General features: G+C 34.6%; 2 protein-coding genes across 3 annotated transcripts; both read right to left on the reverse strand.

Annotated features, from left to right (window-relative positions):
• Positions 1–2,228: 2,228 nt before the first annotated feature.
• GAUT1 (galacturonosyltransferase 1) lies at positions 2,229–10,991 on the reverse strand. Its single transcript, XM_022048660.2, has 11 exons — positions 10,587–10,991; positions 10,351–10,510; positions 6,384–6,418; positions 6,234–6,293; positions 6,000–6,134; positions 5,827–5,893; positions 5,698–5,744; positions 5,121–5,455; positions 4,647–5,004; positions 3,904–4,491; positions 2,229–2,885 (listed from the first exon to the last, which is right to left on the reverse strand). The coding sequence occupies exons 2-11, from the start codon at positions 10,505–10,507 to the stop codon at positions 2,610–2,612; spliced, it is 2,058 nt and encodes a 685-aa protein (XP_021904352.2). The 5' UTR covers positions 10,508–10,510; positions 10,587–10,991; the 3' UTR covers positions 2,229–2,609.
• Positions 10,992–12,343: 1,352 nt separating this feature from the next.
• SAP18 (SIN3 associated polypeptide P18) lies at positions 12,344–16,822 on the reverse strand. Of its 2 annotated transcripts, none has more exons than XM_088220077.1 (6): positions 16,592–16,822; positions 16,146–16,178; positions 14,619–14,729; positions 13,515–13,610; positions 12,741–12,815; positions 12,344–12,667 (listed from the first exon to the last, which is right to left on the reverse strand). In XM_088220077.1, exons 1-6 carry the CDS (start codon positions 16,733–16,735, stop codon positions 12,635–12,637), a joined length of 492 nt encoding a protein of 163 aa, XP_088076203.1. In that variant the 5' UTR covers positions 16,736–16,822; the 3' UTR covers positions 12,344–12,634. The 2 variants fall into 2 exon arrangements, with proteins under 2 accessions (XP_088076203.1, XP_088076204.1); XM_088220078.1 differs by having other exon boundaries at positions 16,631–16,819.
• Positions 16,823–18,781: the final 1,959 nt, after the last annotated feature.

The following is an 18,781-nucleotide window of genomic DNA, read 5'->3' on the forward strand; positions in this document are numbered from 1 at the left end:
GGTGAAACTGTAATTTCATGTTAGTGTTGGAGGGAATCATATATATAAAATGAAAGAAATTTGGGAATAAATTAAAGAGCCTAATGGCTTCAAAAACCTTTTCTTTTTTGTAATTTATATTCCCAAGCCTCCAAATACATATCACTTAACCCCGAAACCAAAAAAAAAAAAAAAAAAAAAAAAAAAAAAAGTGTAGATTACAAGTAGAAGTACTTGGAATTACTGTTCAAAAGTATTAGAATATATTTTGAAAACAAGTGTGTGTAAAATCATTGAGCCCCACTCTCTTGGAATGCACTAGTATAGAAATTCAGAATAATTCTGAGCAAATCAATCATCAATCACACCAGCATTGTGGTAGACAAATCTTGAAATCACCTTTTGGAACCAGCTCAATTCTGACCCTCCCCACCACTTCAAACTATTGCAGTCAAGGCCCTCATCATCACCGTACCTATTTTGCCTACTCCAAACTTCCATTCCCATTTTAACAATATATCAACAAAAACTACTTCAAATAATAATATATTTCAGTCATTCAAGAGTCTACCGTAAAACTCATTATTTTATTATAAAAATGACAAGACAAGAAAAAAAAAAAAAACAAAACACATGGAATTATTACCTTCGGTATTACCCAAAAGTGAATTCATCAGGGTACATGGTCTATGAAACCGCTAAACTAATTTGACATTAGAATAAGGGTATAACAACATTGGTTTGACAAGATTCTCAAAGCAAACTGACCGAATCCCTCTTGTTCGCATACAATGCAATCACATCATGTTCACTACATCCGTACAGATTGTAGGGTTTATTTTAAAGATAATGGGAAACAGGGGCGATCCATTTCTGATTCATTGTATCAAGAGTTGAGATAGAAAAAGAAAAAGGTTCGTTTTAAGTGGGCAGCAACAGATTTTTGTGAAGGAGAAGGAAATTAGAATATGCACAGCTAGTTATTTCACAGATACCAAATTGTATCACATCCAAAGGTCAAATGCCACAAAAAGCAACTACAAATAGAAGATCTGCGGAAAAGACGAGAGCAAAAGAGAAATTCGGAATAAAACAAAAACGATGATGAACCGTGTATTCGGCATAATACGAGGCACAAGTGGAGATTAGCACTCCTTCCTGTTTATTGCACTTTTTGTTAGAAGTGGGTGATCCAAACAGAATGCTCTACGTACATTTAAATACCTTCCTACTCTACTATCAGCTCATGTTACTAATCCCCCCCCCCCCCCCCCCCCCCCACACACTCCTGCAGAGAAGTTAAAAGTGAATAATGAGAAAAGTCAGAGGCCCAACCCATTCTTACCAATGATGCTTTGAAAATTTTAAATATGCCTGCAATGACTGTAAAGTCCTGTGTGAATGTTCCCGTGTGATTGGTTGAGAAAGCAACTGCCCACTACAACATTTCAAGCAGCTCTTCTATAATAGTTTGTATTAATTAGTGCTGTTGAGACTTACTTAGTCAAACTGCTTTTTAGTTAGTATGTTAATCTGGTAAATTTGATTAATTCACAACCAGCCCATAATTAACTATTGTTAGTTAGTTAACTCTAAAATAGGTTTAACTAATGTTGTGTAATTCTATTATAAACACACGTGTATAAATAAGAAGGGGAAAGACAGAGAGAAGCATTAACTCCTCTTCTTTGTTCCAGAACTTTTCGTTCAAATAAGAAAATCTTTCACCTCACCTCTGTTCATGGTATCAGAGCTCAGGTGAGCAACGTATTAGAATAGTGGTGTTCATAATGCATCCGGAAGAGTATTGACAACTAATATTTCAAGCGGAAGTCCCAGAATTTCTCTGGTGACAGCGCCCTTCAGTGGAATGAACCATCGTACATGGAGCAAGTCTGTAAAAATCGTTTTGGCAGCCAAACAGAAACTGGGGTTCATAAATGGAAAGATTAGCATGTCGCCAGAAGACTCTGTGGAGTACAAAGATTGATTCACAGGATACGCGATGGTGATATCGTGGATTCTAGACTCGTTCCACGACGCATTATTCTGTGTAAATTCGGCTCAAGAACTGTGGGAAAAGTTGAAGAAAAGGTTTGGAGTATTTAATGGTCCACAGGAGTATCAATTGAAGAGAGAGCTGGGTTCAGTATCTCAAGGTAACGACTCCCTCACAACATATCATATCCATTTAGTTTGAACTAGTTCCATGGAAAAAAAAAATCATTCGAAGATTGGCAACAGATGTATTTCTCCTCAAATAGTCATAATATAGTAACACCAGTTAACAGCAGAATTTCTTCAAATCAAATGAGTAACTGTCAGGTGAAGAGGTATTCACATACTTTGTCCTTCTGTCTCCTCAGACTTAAAAAAGAAATCATTTGATGTTTTTCAGAAGTTTACTATTACAGATTTGCTATCATGTCCCAATGGGTTGTTACCAAAAGAACGAATTTAACGAATTAGAAAGAATAATAAGCAATGTGGGATACAGAGATGGAAGTGCAGCGGAGAAAGCTAAGATACATCACTTCCTCGAGCGCGCACACACACACACACACTGGAGAGAGAGAGAGAGAGAGAGACAGAGAGCTTTTGACTGTACCTTAAAAGTTTTATTATCTCATTCATTCACTTAAGTTGCAGCTACGGAGATAAGGATGGTCATACTTTATGTACTTTGTCCAGTAAGGCCGGTATTTTGTCATTGCCAATTCTAGCCATGGTTTCATATTGCCATTATAATGGATGACTGCTGCATTTTCAATATCCTTCTTATCAATGCTTGGATTATAACCCAACCCAAGTACATGCCAAGACTTTTCAAGCGGGTGCGTTAACCGATAGAAAGTAATAAGTCCTGGAGGCAGTGTTCCGAGCTTCCAGAGCACTCTGTCTTCATTCTGCCATCAGCATAAAAGTAAGGAAACACAAAATTAATTTTGAATATAAGTGCACTTTTTCAAAGAAGAAATGCAATCAATGGAATGGGCAGGTTTACCAAAATGCAAAAGAATGGGATCCTCTAATTACTCTACCCAAAGATCATCAGATGTGCATTTTTTTCCTTTTAATTTAATGCACGGTACTAGAGGTCCAAATTTGGCGCCAGTTATAGAAAACAAACAAAAATTTTAATTCAGTTAGATAATCGGGTTTAGTAATTGATTTTCATAAATAGCACCAAATAAGTTTATTATTTATGGATAAGATAGGAATCTAAAATTATTTTTACCCAATTATCTTTATCTTCGTATTCCATTTCATTCTTGCAATTTTGGCGACTCAATGCATGATTTTTTTAAAAAAAATTTGATATTTCTTAATGCATTAACCACACTAAAAGTATTAACTTTTAGAATTCTTTTTAAATTATCATGTAATGCATTATGAATGATTTTATAATAATTTCTTTTATTGCTGAAAAAAAAAAATAGATTTTTGATATTTCAGAAAAACCAAAAACTAACCAATAAAGCAAGCTTGGTAGTTTTTGTGTGCAGCCCCCATTATTTTAGAAATAATACTCTACTCTGGATGCGTGGGTAAGTCTACTCTAGATGCGTTGACATATTTAACAAAATAAGCTTCCCTAATAACTCTTTCTGATGACATAGCTAAATCCATGCTATAACTACACTCAGCCAATAATGAAGGTGCTCTGTCTAGACTCAAAAGTAGTGCTAAAGCTATCTATTATAGCATTGCTAACTCCAGTAAGGTAAGCATGTTGATTTTATTTGTGTGTACAATTATGGAATGAGAAAAGATATGGGATAAGAAAATCACATGCAAAATGAGAAATATTTTTGCTTATCTCTCACTTCAGCAATTTTGGCAATTAACGTGTTTGTATGTACGAAGTTATGGTGCAGGAATAAGAGAAAACATGAAATCAGAAGGGAGGTTGCCAAAACTAACCATGTTTTGCCACTTGTGATATATGCCAGTGATATCCTTCTTTTTCCACTCCTTCAGATCAAAAATATTCATTCCATATGCCCATCCACAAGCATTTGGATCAAAATTTCTTGAAATATGAGGATTTGAAAAGTTTAGATACTTGTCAAAACGATGAAAGCTTTCACCACAGGTTTCCACTGCACCGTTTACTTTTCCATGGAGATCCACTGACCATAATGGAGTTAAATCTTTCTGAACAACAATGTCATCATCAAGAAACAGGATTTTATCCAACTTAGGATATACCTGTGGCAGGTAGAACCTTAAGTGGTTAAGCATAGAGAGATACTTTGGGTTCCGATACTTCAGATTTGAAGAGCCAGATGAAAGAGTGGTTGGGTGATCTGCCTTAAAATAATACTCTTTCATTGCTACAGACTCGAGTTGCCGTAGAACAGGGCAGTAAGATGAGTTGAGCCACTTAAATTCATCCACATTTTCCACATGGATGGTGGCCTTTCCAGGCGGATTCAAGAGAAACCACATGTTCATCGCACCAAAGTTAAGTCTATCGGTCACAAGATGGAAAACATGCTTTGAAGGATCCTGCAAATTCCCAAGGGAACATTTAATAGAAGACAACAAATTAACTCTAGCATTATTGGATTCATAAGGAGCAGAAGATGATACAAAAACAGACGGCTGAGGAAGATAAAGGAAAACATGTGGACCAGCTCTTTTAAGAGCTATCATTACATTACCTTGGCATTGGTGATGGTTGAATTGACAACCACCGATGCAGCCAATACATTATCAGAGAACAAGGCATAATGATGGAGATTAGGATTTTCCAAATTCTCACTTCTAGGGAACTTTCTCTTTTCTGGAGGGAGGAGATAGTAATCTATGGTCAAACGCATAGACAAGCAATGGATAGCATTAGGAATTGTTTTGGCAGCTAACTGAGACAGGAAAGTGCTCTGCTTTTTCAAGCTTCTAACTTGTTCATCTGCTGTCTGAAGCATTGCCCTCAGTTTCCCGGTAACCAATTTGCAGTCATACAATTGCGCCCTTGCTTTAGACAGAACTTGGCCCATAGCTTTGATCTTTTCAGGGGCACTAAACACGAAAATCAAGCACAACACAAAGTTAAAAGTGCCTGAAAGAACCACACTACCAAGAACAGAATGAAATTTGCATAATCATGTGCGCTCAGGCAACGAAACCCTAGATACCTATGATGTAGATCAGCATCCGCAGTTGCCTCTCCTACAGCACGCTGACTTTCTTTTAGTCGAGTCTGTAGTTCTTGAAGCAATTCCGGCTTGTCCTTTAGCTTTGCAATGCTCAAATAAACCTTTGCCATTATGATTTGATCCCTTATCAAGCGCACTGTTGAATCAGAGTTTTCATTCTCATTTTCCTTTCTCCATATATTATACTTGCCCAGGACTGCAGAGTCCACTGATTTAGAGCGCTCAATCGCTGCATTTTCAAGTTTTACAACCGCCTCATCATCTTGTTGCACCAACTCAGCCGCCCGTTTTTCACGTTTTTTATCTCTTAATTGCTGCATCTCATTAAAAAGAACAACTTAGAAACCAATATAACTATTGCCATAATTGAATCACTGATTTATTATTGTTCACTTTTTTAAAGAAACTGATACTGTTACACCAGAAAGGGCATATAGAGAAGAAAAATGGAATCGTTTCATTTTAACTACTACAGCTTGCTCAGCCAACTTCAACCAAGGAAGCACAGAAGCCAAAAAATAATTAGTACGTATGATTGATTCAAGATTGCAATTACCCTTCGGAATATCTTCGCAGGTGTATCAGTGAATTGACGACCATCATCTACATTAAATAACCAGGTCAGCATGCGATTGAGAAAGTATCAAAACCACATGAAGATTAATCAAGTAATACAAGTCATTACCTTGCAATGAATTATTTTCTTTTTCTTTCGAGGTTCCTTGTTTGACATCTGGAACTGTTTGGTTTGGCTTTAAGCATGAACAATCCAAAGACACCGCTAGATCAGCAACCATCAGAGGAAATAAATTATCCAGTGGACAAATTTACAAAACATAAGCAGTTTGTCATCCTTACCTGTGAGGCAATATTACTCTCAAATGAAGGCTCTACTCCAACAACTTTCCATGACGCAGATAAATTTGTTTTTCTAAAAGAATCAAGACTTAAAGGTCCCAAATTGGCAGTGCTGACAGTTATGATATCAAGGACCTACATTTTGTTTATTTAATAGGTATCAGGTACAAATAAATATGACTCAAATTTATCATTTAAAAAAATATAACCAAGATTTCACCAGAATGCACTTGCCTCTTTTGAGAAAAGGGGTTTAACAAACTGCAAAGCTAACCTCTCTCTCCAATCTAGATTCTGCAACACAACCAAATTTCTTCCCCAGTCACGTAATTAGGAAGCAACCAAAACATAAACAGTACAGACAGAAAGCTCTCAAGAAGGTACCTGCTTGCTCAGCCCAGTATGAGTATAATTTCTATCTGCACCACAGCACAAGTAAATGAGGATCAGTTCAAGCACAGGACCTTGAAATCTATAGCTACATGTCTGTCGACCTTCTTCCTATAATTCCCCAGCAATGATCAAACACAGATCTAAAATCTTGAAACACAATGATGCGTGTGTGTGTGTGTATATACATAGAAACACATACACATAGACATATACACATAGATACTTTGAGATCAAAGAGCACCAAGAGGGTCTTGACCAGGTAGAAAAGAAACATGCAAATGGGTAGAATTATGGGCTAGTCAATAAGTCCATGCACTATGTTGTCTCATAAATCTTCCGCCAAATTAAGCGGATGACCATTGAAGAAAAAAAACAAGGGGTGTCGAACCAAAAATGCTAAACTCTATATATCCAAAAGAAAACATCCTCAAAGGCTTTTCTGTTCTTTTGCTTCCAAATAAACCAAAAGTAGCTAGAAAGATAAGAGAGCAAAGCTTCTTCCTTCTCTTATCCACTATGATGCCTCACCACGCCGACAACTCTTTTGCCACTAAACAAGCCATGATCTAATGCACTTTTAAGAGATCCAAGGTCTAGACCATAAAACATATGAAGCGACACGTCTTAATAAAAGATGGTCCAGCATCTCCACAGCATTCCTGAACAGAAAACAACAAACACCAGAATCTTATCTTTTTTGGTGAGATTGTCAATAGTCAGGATACACCCATTGGCAGCTTCCAGAGCAATAAAAGCAATTCTAGAACAAGTATTTTTCCTCCAAATCTGCTTCCATGGGAAAACGAAAGGACATAGGGAGGGGCGAGTGATGTGGACATAGAATGACTTGATCAAAAAGTTGTTTTATATATAATATATATATCAAACAATTTAATATTTATCAAGTTATCCAAATTTCTATATGTATGAGTCCAGAACATGGATGTAGGTTTTTTAACAAATAAAATAACAAGAGAAACTTGAATATTGAAGCTTTGCCCTGAAAAAGAGAAGAAAGAATATAGTGTCACTCACAAATAACATAAGTTAGAGAATTGATCTAGGAAGTCAAAGATGACAAAAACATATGTTAGGATTCTAGAGATTCATATCACAGCAGCAGTATGCTTAGGACAGTGTCCCAAGTCCAACTTAAACAGAACTCTTCAGAATACTATTTGTTCCAGAAATTCAAGTTGTGATCCTTGTGCATGATAGGGAGACTAGATGAATGAAGCGGACGGATCTGCCAACTAACTTCTAGGTTTTTTCCTTTTAAAGGGGAGGCGAGGGGATACTGTGATTCTGTCCCAGGCTGGAAGACAGGGATTGAACTCAAAATGAGTTTGGCCTTGTTTCCATCATTTGTCAGTAACCGTCTAAGAAATTAATTTTGGAAAAGCAATTAACAAATGCCAGAGCAGCTGCAGTTCAGCCAAACAAGCAATACAGGCAAAAGTTGAAAGATAAAACTGGAAAAAAAAGTGTTCAAAGAAAAAGATAGTTGAAATTGAGAGACAGTAAATGTGGTCTAGATGATGGGCCGAATGCTACGGGAATATGCAAAGAACTCTACTGTCATATTTAAACAGGGCAAGCTTCTTTCAACATGACAGTAGGAACGAGTAGCACGAACAAAAACCAACCGGAACCTTAAAAACCTGTTGAACTGAACTTACTAGGGAGACTGGTTCAGTTTGTCCATTTAAACGAGTTAAAAACCAGAAAATCATATCCTTAAACAGTTTGGCTTTGGTTCCCAAATTTAGGAACTGAACTGACTAAAAAACTAATTAAGGTTTTTCTTTTTCAAAAAATTATTGATCACATATATATATATACCGCTTTAGGGTTTTAATGCACCTTCGCCCTCCTCCAAATTCAAAAACCCATTCACTTACCCACAGCCAAAGGCTGAGCTGCCTCAGCCCAAGGTCGATCATGCACAAAAATCCCTCACCTCTCGCCTGTCAGCTCTCTGCCTCCATCCAAGCATGCATGACTACTTGCCTCTATGCACTGCACAAATGCACCACCAGACCTCTCGCCTTTCTGCTCTCAGCGTTGCAAGCATGAGTCATAGGGTTATAAATTTTGAAAAAAAAGTCATTTGGTTAATAATGGAACCAACCAATTCTCTTTTGATCGATTCAGTTTCCATTGATCCATATGATTAGATCAGTTATGATGATTCAGTCAGTTTGTTCGGCTTTATAAATTTTTTAACTGAACCAACAAAAACTTACCCCTATGAATGAGCTAACTAGAGAGGTTTTTCTTTCAAGGAAAGTAGACAGGTGAACTGATCAGGCATAACTTAGCACAACATCATTAGTTTCCTTTCACTCATTTCTTCACCTTTAGGAGCCTTCAATAGTTACCCACATGCTCCTTAGTAAATATGATGTAGGACAAACTAATGCTAACTTGCATACTTTGATATTTAGGGGCAACAACATGCATATTATACCTAGTGTTTCTTACATATCATATATAAGAAGTCTTAAGCACCACTCAAGGATTTGATTGTACAAACTGAAAATTACATTTATAATGTTTTCCAGCTAAAGCTTCACAAATAAGATGCAATTAAGAAATATCAATATTAATTATTTCAAAGAAAAAAGAAATATCAGTATTAATAGAATTAAGAAATAATACTACTAATATAAACAGAAAAAATAAATACTAATAAGAGTGAAATACTAAAGTTATTGAAACCATAATAGTAGATTCCTAATAGTAAAATAGTCTTATATTCAATAGAATTATGCTTTCCAATCTATTTAATAGAATGATAATATTCTCAGTCCTTACCGTAAACCACAAACCACAAGGATGAGATAGAAGTTATTTTTGACAATCAAAAGCTAACTAATTATGAGAGTGGTACTTATCACAAGTTTCCAGTGAAGTGAAAGGGACATACTCAAACTGATTGCACTTGGATCAACAGAAGATGATCTCAAGAGGTGACCTTCCCATGCACGCTACATTCTATGATTTCTAAATTCTATGATTTCTAACCTACTTGGGAAATAAAGAGTTAATCCATTCAGCATGAAGCAATTCCTTGAAGTTCACATACACCTTGACAAAATGTAATTACATAAATATCTCACAACCATGACTTCTCCTTTCAACAGATATTTATTCTGATCCATTTCCTTGCCATTCATATATCTGTACTTTGCCAAAGCAGCCTTGCTGCACATTTCAAACCATTGTTAGCTTACACCCCTCAATTTAGCCATAAGGCCAACAACCTTAAAACATGACTACCTTCCTCCTATGTGGCTATATACAAGCATCTCTGAAAAGAAAAAGGAAAGGACCATCCACAAGCATGACATTATAAAATTGTCCATATTTATTCCTAAGTGGCACATACTCGATGACTTAAGGCATCTGTAAACAAAAAACCTCAACAGACACCTCAACCTTGTTACTCAACGCATGATAATAAACCCTCAATTACTTTTCAAAATAAATAAATAACTATCGAATTGCATCCATAAATATCCTTTGATGCTTTCTTAGAACTGGCAAAAGTTTTTAACTTCGCTTTTCATAACTTCCCACCAACAAGCCCTATAGTTACATACCATGAATACTAAAATTTTCGCTTGCTTAGGAGGAAAAAGGGAAGAAAGAAAAGGGATCAGTACTAAAGAAAACTAGCATTCATATTGAAATTACTGCATAGATGCAATTCCAACAAGAGTGAGACAATAAAGTAAAAAAAAAACTCTACTGCATTCTATAGATATTTGGAAGAAAATTAAATTCTCTTCCAGTCAGAGTCAAGAAAAGGGAAAGTGTAAGAGTTTAAAATCCAACCAAAAATGATCCATACACAAATCAAAGTGACGAATAGCACGTAAACTGAAGTGAGATCTGTAAAACGGCATTGCTAAAATGGAGAAAATTGAAGAGGAAATTAGTAATGAGAACTAACCACCGGAAGCGCCAGTATGTAGTCCACGACCGACAAAGAAAATCAAGGGAGTGAGAACACAGAAGAAAACTAGAAGAGCGATGGGGAGTCGAGATCCAGCACTACCGCCTCTGCTCCTAGCTACACCGGTACTCGATAATCCACGCTTTAACGCCATTTCCTATCAAAATCTGGAATCAAGAACTCCGTGGAGATAGTAAAGGTCGAAAAGCTAAACACAGCGAGTAAAGACTTACAATTAGATTTGGAGGAAGATCACGTGAAGTTGAGAGGAGTAGCCGTTGACGAATGTTTGTCAGTGAAAGTCCATAGGACCATAGCCAAGAATCAGATAGTGACAAGTGTTGAAAGAGTAGAAAAAAGAGGAGGTAGCTTAGAGATGAAGGAAAAGGGAAGAAGAAAGTGAGAGGGGAGTTGTGGAGAATTAAAGTGGGGGTCAAGGCAGCAGCAAATTGAAATTTGAGTCACATTCGGGAGAGTAATCGACAAAATGAGATAATTTCTGTTGCCCTAAGTGAGAGAGAAAGATGAATACAGATGAGGATGGAGTCTGGCAATCATTTTCTTCTAAGGATATCGCCTTTTGTCTGTAATTTTGGCCCCCTCCCTTTTTTTTTAATTTTCAGTAAATTTCATTTTCTTGTTTCTTCCTGGTCGCAGAGCCTGACCAATAAGGAACGGCGTCGTCTCTTACGGCATCTACTATAACCTAGTTTTTGAGGACAAAATGGTGATCAACTCGCATGCCCTTGACAAGTTAAAAATTAAAATATTTACCTTAAAATTTTATTTTTAAAATCAAATAGCTTTTTACGAATAAAAATATAGGTTAATATTTTAGTCCCATAAAATTATCTTAATTAAATAAACTTTAGCTATCATGAAATATTAATTTTTTATTTAAAAAAATATAATAGACTTAATAGTAATTTACTCAAATTGATTATTATAATATTAAAAATATATTAATAAATTAAATTTTTAATTTTAAATAAAATTTAAACTTATAATATTCAAATAAAATATAAAATTTTTAACTATTAAATTGTTGACATCATGCATTGACACTTACATTGTTATAATATAAGATGCATAAATATATTGATTACATATCTCAAATAAATTTCACAGGTTCAAATTTTCAATTATCTGAAATCATATTGGACCGCACCAGTTTGAACAAAACTAAATCCAAAAATAAAATATGAAAGTAGAATTGTTCTCCATTCAATCTGTTTTTGAAAATTTTAGATCAAAATAGACTATTTCCTATTTTGAAAAATAATATATTTATATTCTAAAAATTTTAAAAAATTACAAATAATGTACGTATATATGAAATTTATATTTTATTTCGTTTATTTTTTTCAATTTAATCAATCGGCTCTCCTTGAATCCTAATCTCTAAAGTTAAGAGTATGTACCGATTCGATCCACTTTTTCAATCAGAATTGAACAATGAACTAGGGGCAAAAGTACAATATTTAGGGTGCTCAATGAGTTTGTTGACCTGTAAAAATAACACAGTAAACCTTTTAGGACTAGACACTTGGAACACGAACAGGTTTAAAATATAGAAACATAAACAATTAACTTTTTCAGAGTTTTACAGCAAATAGGAGGCTTTGGCTGGTAAATCAATCCCCGCAGCCTCCCATGTATATAATTTTATATGAAACTATACTTCTATTTACATTCCAAACACAATAAAATTTTCAAACAAATTTTCAATTCCTCACCTAAAATTCCTTAATCTCAAACATACTAAATTAGATTTTCTTTTCATTCTATTCTACCAGTAGTACCACAAGATGGCACACACACAAACTCAAAAAAAATGCAAAAAAAGAAAGAAAGCATACACGAACCATCCAACTCCCACAAGCGCAGTTGAAAAAATATATTCATCAAACAAACTGAAACTGATGTAACATGCAACATGAACAAAGTCTGGCACCTGAATACCACAACATCCACACTCCTATACGAAACATAAAGAACCAAGAGCTTACATAGATTACGATTTTCAAACATTCTGAAATACAATTTCCTATTCGCTCAAATTGACACCTACAAAGGTAGCTCCCTATCCGAAATTGTGGAAATCTTTGCAAGACATTAGCATCATTTTGATAGCCACAACATTACCTCGGATAAAATTTGAATCAAAAGAACTTCCCAATGATAAGCGAATGATACAAGTTATCCTGAGAAACTATTTGCAGTTCTTTTAAGCAGCCATAACCTAGAAAAAGATACACTCAGCCTTAAATAGAAAGCCACCCTAATAAATTGCCACATCCAAGTAATCTCCAATCTGTAAAAATTCAAAATTGTTAGTAATATATATGACTATAAGTAAGAAGACTCTAGCTTGCATATTGGTTTACCTCGAAGCTAAGCTCGGCCAGTGATTTGCTATCATCTAACCGTTTCCCATTTCCATAGGAGAAGGTCTGGCCCACCTTTATAATGTACACACAGTCAGAACTTATTGTTCTTAATCAAACATGACTAGAAAATTATCAATCCAACAAGTACAATTTTCAAGGTAATGCTATATCAAAATAGAATGACAAAACCATCAAAAATTTTATTAAATGGAAGGTCAAAATTAGAATTCTTAGTTGTTAAATGACCACAGAATCCTCAACATACAACATTCAGGCACAAGTTTCCACTTACAAAGATCCTGGATTAGTGCCAGGAGACAAGGATATAGATTAAATTGACAATAAATGATAGAAAAAAAAATCGAACTACTAGCCAAAATCAGAAGCTGGGGGAGAATTAAGTGCAAGGACATATCTCAACAATGTTGAAGATATTTCTTTTTTGAAATAACAATGTCGAAGATATTTTTTTTTTTAAAATAACAATGTCGAAGATATTTAACTAGAAACAATGACATTTTCCCCAACCAAAAACATAAAGAAGCCAATTGGTAAGATTAATTGCAACAAAAGACTCATCTGCCTAAATTAAGAACAGCCGAAGAGAAATAACTACTACAAAATAAATGAACATACAAAACAGCAACATGAAGATATGAAGGGCAGAATATGTCAACGACTTGAAATAAAAAATTTGCTACTTCTTTGTCCTTTCTACAAGGTATATATATATTTACATGGAGATAGAGAGAGAAATAGAGAGAGACTGACCTCTCTCACCACGAATCTACCATTCTTATCAGGATATACAAAAGCAAAGGATAGTCTTGCATCCCTTTTACGTGCTGCTTGAGAAACCTCTTTAACCTAAATAAGGAAATTAATTGAGAAAAAACGGCCAAGTAATTGAAAGAACTCATTGTTTAACCAAAACATCAATGATTAACACACCAATCAATTTTCAGTTTATGCTGTGACGAAAACTTTATCATTTAAATCTTTGAGAAGCAGAACAACAGAGAGAGGTTTTCCCTCTCATAATCCTAACTGAATGCTGGACCTAGGAGGACAGCCTAACCATGCTTATGAGTCATGACAAATCATAAGCTATTGCTCTTGTTACATTTAGTGTGATACCTATCTAGTGCTCATGAACTACAGCAACTTCTTTCCCCATAGTCTCTGCAAAATTGAAATACTGTTCTAGTATAATCCACACTATCCCTACGGTTCAAACCCTATCCTTCGTAGTATAAAGACCTAAAAAGCAAAAGGATTTAACTAAAAGAACTGAATCTACAATCAGAAAGCCAGATTTCAGTTCTGCCATCTGTAAATCGAGATTCTTGGTGAGGCACAAACCTTTCTCTACACCCATGACTAAATTGGTTGCCTTAATGACAATCCAGTAAACCTAAACCAAAAAAGCCCTATACACTTAATGGCCAAGAATGCACCTAAAATCCACGTACTCCCATTCAAATGCAATAGGAAAATGATAATACACTCAAACACTATTTGCAACGATCCATTTAGCAGTTGAAGATCAATATACTTACATCCACATAATGATGAGATCCCACAACCTAAACATGCTTGAATCCTTAGCCATGTGCCACCTTCAATACTGGCTTCCAACTCCCAAAAGTTTGACATATATTCAAGCTTTATGTGTAGTTTATCCTTATCAATAATAAATTTACAATCCCAATAAAATTTTGCAATTTTTCTGGTCTACGCACTGAGGTCTAAAAACAACTTTAGAATGTAAATATGGTTAAAGGAAAAATTAGAATCATCTCCATTATATCACATGCATGATGCAGAGAAGAGATGATAGAAAAAGAAAATAATTGGACCCATAGTTCAACATACCAAGTCAGTTAACTCACGAAGCGTGGCATCCTTCCAAGTATAAATTTGAACCTCATCCTTGGGTTCCTTGCCTCTCACTGCAAAGTCTTCCTTGGTATGATGACCACCAATCTGCAAAATTGTTTATTTCTGTAACTTATACCACACAATTTCAATTAAAAACATGATATTGACATCAACAAAATCATTAAATCTTAGATTTGAAAATGAGTGAATGACTATTATTTAGCAAAGTGTTCACAAGATATACAATTAGATCTTATCACCAAAGAAAAAAGATTTACAATTAGGTGTAAAGCTACATTATGAATGTGGAAATGCCAAGTTCAACAATGGTGGACTAGTCATAATTCATTAGAATGCTAACATGAAAAAGGAAAACAAATAACTTCGTGGAAAGTGCAATAACAGACAGGATGCTATTTTATAATCTAAAACAAACATCCTTGTATCTCGTGGAGGAACAGAAAAGTGTTTGGCTTACAAATTCCCCTCCCACCCAATCCTCATCCAAAGAGCATAAATAAACACCACAACCGTGAAATACAGACAATGCCATGATTCATCAAGAATTAAGCACCAGAATGCACTATGCTATCCTATTTCCGAAGAATTATTAATGGAAGTTAAAGCACATCATAGGCCCTCTGCAAGATAAAGAACTCTGAAAAAAATAATTGTTCAATGAGAAAATACAGGAACTTGAACATAGCGAAGAGGCTGTAAATGCATCAAGGTAACAGCTGGATTTCCTAAGTAATCAATATTCTAGAACAACTAATATGGAATCCATTAAAAGACTTAATGCTCATGGAAGGAAGGAAGGAAGTGACAACAAAAGGCTAACAAAATTTGAATGATGAAGACAGCTCAACCTCTAGAGGCAAACAAAATGGATTCTACCGAAGCGCACAAAGGTTATTGGAAGAAATCAATTTTATTGTGGAATTTATGTGCAAATTCCACATAATTCAATTAGTAAATGGTGAAAATCTTCCTTAAAAATGACAATGTTTTATAGAACTTGAAATTTGAAATGCATTATTCTAATTCAATGTAAAGTCACTTATGAGGTCAATTATTATCATCTTCTACTAGAATTGCTAACTTCATGAGTTAAATGCGAATACATAATTAACTTCTAAAAAAATTCTAGATTGTTCCAGAGATAGTCTAAGTAAAGATCAAAGATTGTAGTGGTAAACTAACTGAATAGCTAAACGAAGGCCATGAATTACATTTTCTTTCGCTTTTACATTTTCTTTCACTCTCAAATGGATGCTGTAGCCATTCCTTCTGTCAGTTATGATTTGGCAAAGCCAGAATCTTTGCATTCTGCAGAATTTTCGGATGGAAAAAGAGCATATTGATTTGGGATTTTTTAATTTAAAGTTCTCAATCACACAAGACAAATGCAAACAGGAATACAGCGAGTAGAATAACATAAAAGCCAAAACAAAAATGCATTTCTAGAGTTTTTTGTATCAAATGGGAAAGCATATAACAAGTTTTCAATTGCAAACATACCTTCGTGAAAACTCGAAGCAGGAGCGGACATGTCTGCATATCAAACGCAAATATAAGTAAAGAAACAACAACATTCAAAGTGCACATACACACTCCCGCAGACAAACAGCAGCTTTATGGCTTAACCATTTATCAACAACCTTCTTAAACTTGTTTAAACCCTAGAAACCAAACAGTAAGCCCAAGACAAAATTAAAGAGGAAAAAACCAAAACTCATTTTAGAATCGTTTGCGATCATAGAGCTCAAATCACCTAACTGTATTAAACTACCAGCGAATGTTCTTGCAAAAGTAACCCTACCAGGAAGCAAGTTACGGTCTCAAAACCCTAGAATTCAAAAAACACATATAAAGAAAGCATTTCTGCAAATGTTTCTCAAACCATACAAATTCAACATGACATAGTTCCACGAAGCACATAAACACAAATGTGAACGACACTGTACGAACACAAAATGGGGTGAAATATCGGGAAGAGCCTGTACTTTTTCGCGATCAACGGGCTCGAAGCGAGGGCGGAGAGGATGAGGAGGACCTCTGGCAGATGGTGGCAAGGGTCTCCCACCTTGTCTCTTCTGTGCTTCCGCCATCTCTCTCACCGTCTGTCTGTCTAGCTCTCGAAGTTTCTCTTCTTCCGTCAGTTGTTCAAGCTTTCAGGGTTGAAACATGGCAAATGTGAACAGGTTCTGATTTTAGTGCATCATTTCTCGAGGCCCAATTCCAAATCCAGTTGAACGACGAAACTGCAGGCGTCGACCATTTTACTTGGGCCTGGAATGTCGGCCCATAGTAATCTTTGCTCACCAAAAGACACAACCAAAAAAAAAAAAGTTAATTAAAAATTTATTATTGCAAAATAATTATTTTAGTTATTATGAAGCTTTTTATGACAAATATTCTCATATATAATGATTATAAATTTAATTCTTTATTTTTTATATAAGTAAATGATAATGTTAAATAAATTATAAAAATAAATTTTTTATATAAATAAATAAAAATAACATAAGTTTAAAATTTAAAATTATAAAATATATTATAATTACTATCAAGCACTTTGTAATTCAAATATTATCATATGGAGAATATATATATATATATATTTATAATTAAGCATGATAAATGAAACTAGTAAAAGATTGTCAAAATGATTGACTTTAAAGCCTGCCATATTTATGAGAGGAGCTGACTCTAGTCTTTCAATTTTTGTATGATCAAAACATTACTATAAATCATCCCGCACTAATACAAAAATTGGTTCATTTATGAATTGTTTATTTAAACATTTATATACCAAATGATAAATTAGTAATTATTAATTTTGGAAATTATTGAATAAAAAATATTAAATGTTTAAATATATTATTTTAGGAGCTAAACAAAATTATTCAAAATCATAATTTTATATAATCACTAGTTAATTAATTTAAGTTTTCGTATTTTTACAAAACGAAAATTAACCAAAATATGTTCAGTGATGGCCCACCCTCACATGAGCTGTATTCCTTTGAAAGGGAAAGGGAAAGTCATAGTGCTCCTCCTACCAACCATTCCTTTGTAGCTCAGCTCAACCTAGGCAAGATATTTTCCAAATTTGCTTCACACTCTAACCAAAGGTTAAAAAAGAAAAAGGGTAAAACAGTAAAATAACAAAGGTAAAAATTATACTATTTTATCTTGATTTATTTGGGTAATTAACACTTCAAATATTCATAATAATTAAATTCAATTAATAAAATATTTTTCAAATGAGATTTTTACAGAAAAAGTGAGATGATAAATCCAATTTGACTGTTCCCACAAAGAAACAAAAAAAACTGGCAAAGCATGCTTAGTGAATGAGTAAAAAAATTGATATCTCAGTCGATAGTGAAGTCGTTGCCCAAAATGGAAAGGCGAATTAAAGAACCTTACTCTACCCGTCAAATCCTTTCCCAAAATAGTAAAAGACTTACCCACTTTAACCAGGACCAGTTCCATCCCCCCAACACTCTCTTTGAAATTAAACTCCCCCCCCCCCCCCCCCCCTCGTCACTGTCTCCTGCTAACTGGTCCCACTGTAATTTTTTTTTTACCTGCTTCTTCTTCTTCTTCTTCTTCTTTTTTTGTTTTTTTGTTTTTTACCAAATTGGATTTCAACCCAATTCTTCATGGTAAAAACTTTGATTGATAGTAGGGTGTTTGTTTATGGGAATTTCGTAGGATAAAAAAAGGCTGTGAACATGGGTTTGCCAGTTTTGTTAAAGACTTTTGTTTCAACCTTATGACACCTCATAAACAAATTTGTCAAAAAGAAAACAAGTGGGTGGTTTGTTGCCATTTGCACATATATACATATATAATATATATGTCTTAGCAGAAAAGTTTTTTTCTTTTCTAATATTAATTTTTTTTCTTTTAAAATACATATACATATATATATATATATATACATACGTGTATATATCTACGTGTTGGGTTGGAATTCATTGTGATTTGCAGTGTACTAGTAAGAGTAATAGTATTGAATGGAAACCAAAGTTGGGCAAGCAAAACTGATTTTGCACTGCATTAATTAGTTCTCAACAACTTGACTTGGCAGGAGTTTTCATGCTCAATTAATATCATTTTAGACCGGGTTTACTAAATTTAATTTA

The sequence above is a fragment of the Carica papaya genome, chromosome 5 (genome assembly GCF_054855325.1).
Source record: "Carica papaya isolate Zhongbai chromosome 5, ASM5485532v1, whole genome shotgun sequence".
NCBI classification, from domain to species: Eukaryota; Viridiplantae; Streptophyta; class Magnoliopsida; order Brassicales; family Caricaceae; genus Carica; species Carica papaya.